At 53.9% G+C, this 7,338-nt stretch overlaps 1 protein-coding gene across 1 annotated transcript in view; it reads left to right on the top strand.

The window, feature by feature from the left end:
- Nucleotides 1-7,338, top strand: part of LOC102756241 — a 58,892-nt gene that overhangs the window by 51,065 nt on the left and 489 nt on the right. The window contains exons 9-10 of the mRNA XM_015569820.1: nt 1,564-1,672; nt 4,113-4,381. Of these exons, the coding sequence (XP_015425306.1) occupies nt 1,564-1,672; nt 4,113-4,381 (378 nt within the window). The remainder of the gene's footprint in view (nt 1-1,563; nt 1,673-4,112; nt 4,382-7,338) is intronic.

Genomic DNA, 7,338 nt, shown 5'->3' with positions numbered 1-7,338 from the left:
GGAGATGAGGGGAGGAGGAGGTTTGGGAGGAAAATTAAGGATTTGATGCTCATGTGGGGTATTGAGGTCTCCAGTTAGATATCTAGGTAGAGCTTTTGAGTAGCAGTTGTACGTGCAAGTCTGGAGTTCAGGGCTGAGGTGGGGCTGGAGATAGAAGTTTCCAGGCTGCACTTGGGAACAGTACACCAAGCACAGTGATCCCTGAGGCCATGGTTTCCCATTGTCTCCCCTCAGCTCTGCCACCACCTCCCTCTGCAGAGGTAGAGCCCAGACCACAGAGCCATTCCCACTTTCACCCTCAGAGCTCTGGCCCCAGGAGCCCAGGCAGGAAGCCCCCTCCCCCAACGCCCTGTCAGGACCAAATGGCCCCACCCAAGAGTCTCACACAGGCCCTGGAGTGGGTGGTACAGAAGTCTGGGGGTGGGTCAGGAAAATGTGGGGTCACATAATCGGAAACAGGATGGCCCTGAATAAAGTCTGGGAGAAAGATGAACAAAGAAGTGAATTTCAGAGAAGCTTCCAGGCTAAATGACCGCTGTTGGATGTTGGCATGGAATGAGGGCAAAGGGAAGCTGGCCCCTGGTCTCAGATTGGGCGGCCTGGGGTGAGCGCTGCAGGAGGTTAGCTGAGGTCAGGCACAAACAAGAAGAAAAACTGAAAAATTCTCAAGTCATGAAGCTGCGGTACCCTGGGCAGGGACACTGAGGAGCAGGGAGGAAGTGGTAAAGCAGGGAGGGAGGGAGAAAAGGGGACCAGAAATGGGTGGGATAGTGAAGATCCAGTGTAGCCACTGCCAGCTGAGTGTCCCTGAGCAACTCCCTCTACCTCTCTGACCCTCAGTTTCACCAGCTGAGGAACGGGTGCTGCTTCCTTCCCCTAGGCTTGGGAGGGTGGCTGTTTGGCGGGAAATGTGCCAGCAGAGCCTGCTGCCTGAGTATGTGAGTCCCACCTGCCCCCGCCCTGACCAGTGCAGGAAGCTGAGCAGCCAAACTGGGGGCCCCTGGAAGGCTTGGGTGCTGTTAGGGTGCTGTCATTTCCTGTCTCTCTGGTTGGCAATCCAAGAGTGGGTGTCTCCGGGCTGGAGGAGGACCGTGTTGCAGCCAAGCACAGCCAGGCCAGAGGCATGATGGAGGCATGAGGGCAGTGCGTGAGGGCCAAGACACTCAGACTCACCTGCCCCACGTTGTTGGGGATGGGCCTGGGACCCCAGCCTCAGGGAAGGGGCTCTACATGCCACCTGTCATCTCATTACAATCAGGACACATGTGCATCCCACCTGCATATACACGTCTGTATCCACTGTGTGTGTGCTTGTACACACACACACACACACACACACACACACACACACACATCCTATGCCACCCAGACCGTGCTCCTTTCTCCATCCCAGAAGTTCATTCTCCGGGTTCCAGCTCCTGGTTCCCCTCAGGAAGACAAGGGGTTCCCTGGGTGACAGATGATGAACAGCAGCCTGGGGGCCCCAGGCCGTGCTGCAGCTCCTGCCAGGGTCTCTGCTGTTGCCTGGCAGCCTGTCTACCATCTCTGGTTTTCCTCTTACAGTTGGTTGAAGATCCCAGGCCTGGAGACATGATTGAGATCTCTCACAGGCTCTACCGTGACTGGGCGCTCTATGTGGGCGATGGTTATGTGATCCATCTGACTGCTCCAGGTAAGGCCTGTTGGAAGCAGGATTCGCCAAGGCTTTGTTAATAAGATAATGAGAGCAGTTGGAATGAAAGCCCAGCACGGGAGCCTGAGTTGGGAGACACGTTCTCCCTGCGCAGAGCTCACGCCGGACATGGTCCAAACCCAGCCCCTGTGCCCACAGGGTCCACAGCCGCTGGGCTGATTCAGCACCTGGACCCGCAGGCAGGGCTGGCTCCCTCTGTACCTGGGCCTCCGATGATGTGACTTAAAGCAGCAAAGTACATCAGGAGCTCACAGTCCAGGTCTTACACAGGAAGCGCCCTCAGTGTTGTGGTTTTCGAAAGTGTGTGATTTCACAAACTTGGTGTCTTAGTATTTATAATAGACTAGAGGCCTGGTGCACAAACTTCATGCACGAGGGGTGGGGAGATTATGTGTCCCTCAGCCCAGTCTGCACTCTCTCCAATCTGGGACCCCTTGAGAGTAGTCGGACATCCCTCTCACAATCCACGACTGTTGGCTCCCAACCACTCGCCTGCCTGCCTGCCTAATTGTCCCTAACCACTTCTGCCTGCCAACCTGATCACCCCCTAACCACTCCCCTGCCAGCCTGATCAATGCCTAACTGCTCTCCTGCCAGTCTGATTGCCCTAACTGCCCTCTCCTGCAGGCCTGATCACCCCTAACTGCCCTCCCCTGCCAGCCTGGTCCCTTCCAACTGCCCTAACCAGCAGGCCTGCCCCCCGCAACTGCCCTCCCCTACAGAGCTAGTCTCCCCCAACTGCCCTCCTCTGCTGGCCTGGTCACACCTAACTGCCCTCTCCTGCAGGCCAGATCACCCACAACTGCCCTCCCCTGCCAGCCAAGTTGTGGTGGCCATCTTGTGTCCACATGGAGGTGGCCATCTTGTGTGTTGGAGTGATGGTCAATTTGCATATTACCTCTTTATTAGATAGTATGCTTTCAAAATGCCCACCCAAAGGGAAAATTCTCATGAAAATGTATAGCAAGCACCTGGTAATAGCTCATCTACCTCATAAATAAGGCAGAAGCAGGACGATGATGAGCCAGTTAGCAGGAGAATGAACGGAACTGATGCACGGTCCGTGAAGACAACCAAGGTGGCTGGAATAAGCCTGCTACGTCAGATGCAAACTGGCTCGTGTCCCACAGAGCAATGGCAACGTAACCTTTGATGCTCTGTCTTCATCCGGGGAAAATAATTGTCATCAATGTGGGAATGCTACTTTTGCATCTTATGTGTTTCCCACCAGTCATCATTTGTCCTGACGGTGTTGGAGGGACATAGGGATGTAGTAAAAAGAGTTAATCAAGCTCATTTTATCCAGATGACACTTAGGGGCCTTGTAGGAGAGAGCATGACTGCGAGGACATGCGGTCCTTTTTATATCTGATCTCCCAGGTGTGGACAGGTTTTCTTAAGAGGATGGATTCTAAGTGCAACCTTCATCCTTGAGATTAGAAACAGATAGTAGTGTGCTTACTTAGTGTGCTCAGTAGTTACTCTTCCTCTTAGAAAACACACCAGGACTCACTATTAGGATGGAATTGGGCCCCGCCAGTGTTGCCCAGTGGTCGAGCATCGATTGACCCATGAACCAGAAGGTCAGGGTTCAGTTCCCCGATCGTAGGGCACAGTGACTGGGTTGCAGGCTCGATCCCAGATAGGGGGTGTGCAGGAAGCAGCCACTTGATGATTCTCTCATCATTGATGTTTCTAACTCTCTCTCCCTCTCCCTTCCTCTCTCTGAAATCAATACAGACATATTTAAAAAAAAATGGAATTGGGAGTCCATCAGCTGAGAGCTCTTCTGTGGATTCTCCCTGTGCCCGGCACTGTGCCAGGTCATGGGACAGGAGACACGGACGTGCAGGGCTCCCTAGGCCTCAGCTCCGTGCGGGGGCAGGAGCCTGGCCTTCGGATCTTGAGAGAGGAAGTGTCACATTGTGGTTCTAGGAGCTATCACAGCACAGCATTAACAGATGTGACTGTTAATGTCCTCTGGGCCCAATATTGGTTGCCAAATGGAGATGATAATATTTTCCTTGAAGGATACAACAAGAATTAAGTTAGACAATCTATGAAAATAGATCTGATTCTGAAGCGCACCAGGGTATGAAGATGCACAGGTATATCAGTATATTCCTAACAGAACTGCTTCTCGTGGCTCAGCTTTCCATCAACCCAAATGCTCAGTAAAAGGCCATGGGTCACATTCACACAACATTGTCTTGTGACCCAACCATTGACAATCATGTCATTTATGATGTGAAACTAATTCAGGACACCTTGCTCGGGGAAAGAACAGAATCTGTGACTCTTCGCATCCTTCCTGGGAAAAGTTACCACGCAAACCGCCATAACTGGTAGGGTGTGTGCCTTTTGTCTCCTGCCATTGCCGCCCTATCTCACCTGCCTGTGATTCGCTCTGTGGCTCCAGGTGAATCGTGCAGTATTGGGCCCTTCAACATGCCTATGTTTCTGAGTGGCAGGGCTGAGGTCACAAAAGAGCCCCTGCAGAAGGCGGCTGCCGGCTGTTCCTACAAGGTCAACAATCACTTGGACCATAAGTACAGACCCCGGCCTGTGCATGAGATCATCACTTCTGCCAAGGAGATGATTGGTAACCCGAAGACCTACTTAGTTCTTCGTGAAAATAGCGAACGCTTTGTCGCTGATCTGAGATATGGCTTGCTCCGCCGTGAGTTGGTAAGGCCCTTCAAGGGGTGACCCTTTACCCTCTGGAGATCTTCCTAAGTGGGAAAATGGGTGGGATTTGGGAAAACCACCAGTGAAGCCTGCGTGGTATTTGTTATATTAATACTACAGCATTAATTCTTACAGTAATACTACAGCATTAATTCTCATAATGACCCTACAGTATTAATTCTCACAGTAAATATGCAGCAGTCATTTTCACAGTTATACTGCAATATTGGATCTCACAGTGATGCTGCAGTGTCGGTTCTCACAGTGATGCTGCAGTGTCGGTTCTCACAGTGATGCCGCAGTGTCGGTTCTCACAGTGATGCCGCAGTGTCGGTTCTCACAGTGATGCCGCAGTGTCGGTTCTCACAGTGATGCCGCAGTGTCGGTTCTCACAGTGATGCCGCAGTGTCGGTTCTCACAGTGATGCCGCAGTGTCGGTTCTCACAGTGATGCCGCAGTGTCGGTTCTCACAGTGATGCCGCAGTGTCGGTTCTCACAGTGATGCCGCAGTGTCGGTTCTCACAGTGATGCCGCAGTGTCGGTTCTCACAGTGATGCTGCAGTGTCGGTTCTCACAGTGATGCTGCAGTGTCGGTTCTCACAGTGATGCCGCAGTGTCGGTTCTCACAGTGATGCCGCAGTGTCGGTTCTCACAGTGATGCCGCAGTGTCGGTTCTCACAGTGATGCCGCAGTGTCGGTTCTCACAGTGATGCCGCAGTGTCGGTTCTCACAGTGATGCCGCAGTGTCGGTTCTCACAGTGATGCCGCAGTGTCGGTTCTCACAGTGATGCCGCAGTGTCGGTTCTCACAGTGATGCCGCAGTGTCGGTTCTCACAGTGATGCCGCAGTGTCGGTTCTCACAGTGATGCTGCAGTATTGGATCTCACAGTGATGCTCCAGTGTTGGTTCTCACAGTGATGCTGCAGTGTCGGTTGTCACAGTGATGCTGCAGTGTTGGTTCTCACAGTGATGCTGCAGGATTGGTTCTCACAGTGATGCTGCAGTGTTGGTTCTCACAGTGATGCTGCAGTATTGGTTCTCACAGTAATGCTGTAGTATTAATTCTCACAGTGATGCTAGAGAGCCCAGCATGTGAGAGCTCCCAGCTCACTAAGTCCTGACCATCAGCCATGGGGCACATAGAGTTTAGGCAACTTCTCCAACGTGTCAGACATGATGTGAGGAGTGAACCTGGGTGTATCCGTCCCTGAAGAGCACCTTTCAGTCTGGAAGCACATTGCAAGGGATCCTTATCCCAGGACAGTGCTGTGGACCCCGTGCTCTGAAAGTCACGGACAGCCAGTCCGGTTTCACACTGTGGCTGCCCAGCCAGGAGACCTTCTTCAAGGCCCTTCACCCAAGTCTGTCCGGGCCAGTGATCTGGCCTTGTCCTAAGTGAAGAGGTTCTGGGCAGTCTGGTCCTCATGTCCTGCTCTTACCATTCCCCGTAGATCCCAAACCAGAGGCGCTGGCAGAGAGGCACAGAAAGTTGTATCAAAGCCATCTGTGCACAGAGAGGAGGGGCAGCTGGTCGAGCCTGAGGCAGTGAATTGCTCCAGAGGAGAGACTGTCTGCTGGGAGGAGAGTGTGTGTCACACGGGGAGGGCACGGATGGTGTAGGAGGGAGAGAGAACATGACATCAGAGGAGCAGGAGAGAGAGAGCATGAGGTGGGGAAAGACAGGTAGCTCAGGAAGAGAAGAATAGAGGAGGAAAAGAGGGATGAGGGTGAGAGGGAGGAGGGTGAAGAGCTGGACCATGAGCTGCCTAAAGGGTGTGGACAGCATTCTGAGGGCCTAAGTAAATCATTGCCCGATTTTCCCTGTGAAGGTCCCACTGGACAACACGGGTGGGTAAGGAGTGAGTGGAATGAAACCCAGGTTAGAGGGAGGGGGATGGAGGAAGGTGGTGTTGAAGGCACTTGGTACTTGGATGTGGGGCTGAGGGAGAAGGAGGAGGGAAGGATGACTAGGCCTCTGATTAGCAAGCTGGGCTGAGTGACGCCAGAAGGAAGGGGACAGAACGAGCAGAGGGACAGAGAGCAGGCTTCATTCCATGGGGACAGGATGCCCTGTGGGGTGGACACTCATTCCCTGGGAAGGCCAGTGAACGTGGAGAAAAGCAGCCTCCATTGGGGGTGGGTGTGGGAGCGGGAAGGGCAGACTGCTGTCCGGCTGAGCCATCTGGGGTAAGTCCCTCAACCTCACCAGTACCCGTGCCCACATCCGGGAGTGGGGACTCGTTGGGCCCTTTGGCCTGAGGTGCAGTTGGGTGAGTGGGCGCGTGTGATGGAAATGTCCCACTGGCAGCTGTGTGGTCGCCACCAGGGAGGGTGCCTGGCCCAGGTGCCCATTGTGTGGCCCTGAGGAGCCCTCAGTTTGTGTCTCCATGAATGAGTGCCCGGAGGTTGGGACAGAGTCTGAGGAGGAGGCTACTCAGCACCGCTATGGACAACCTGCTTTAACACCTGCGTCTTAATAGACTCGTGGAGGTTCAGTAAGGCAACAGGTCAGGAGAGGATTGCAGAGGAGGAGACACTGTCACTCCCAGCTCCCAAGAGGAGGGGGCATGGCCGCCACTCAGGGCCACATGAGGGGGCACTGGGTTGGGGAGGAGGCAGAGAAAGTGGGGAGGGAGACAGGGAGGTGAAGAGGGATGAGGGTGAGAGGGACGAGGGTGAAGAGCTGGACAAGAGCTAAGGGCAAGAGCCTGGCCGGTGGTGTCTGTGGGAAGAGTGACTGGGGCGGGTGAGCAGGCTTAGAACTTGCTGGTAGAATGCTTTCTGCAGGCTCTGGGGCGGAGGCGCTGTCTCTAGTTGACTTGTACCTGGACCTGGGGGCATTGGGGTAGGTGGAGAGTGGCCTGCAGTGAGCTCTGGATTGGTCCATTTGCCTTGAAAAGACCATTTAAGGGGCTGCTGTGAGCTGATCTTCAGGAACTGGCTGGCCTGGGGGGGTC

This window comes from Myotis davidii, unplaced genomic scaffold (genome assembly GCF_000327345.1).
Source record: "Myotis davidii unplaced genomic scaffold, ASM32734v1 scaffold826, whole genome shotgun sequence".
In the NCBI taxonomy this organism is placed as follows: domain Eukaryota; kingdom Metazoa; phylum Chordata; class Mammalia; order Chiroptera; family Vespertilionidae; genus Myotis; species Myotis davidii.
Note: the sequence above shows the minus strand (reverse complement) of the source record. Positions and strands in the feature narration are given on the sequence as shown.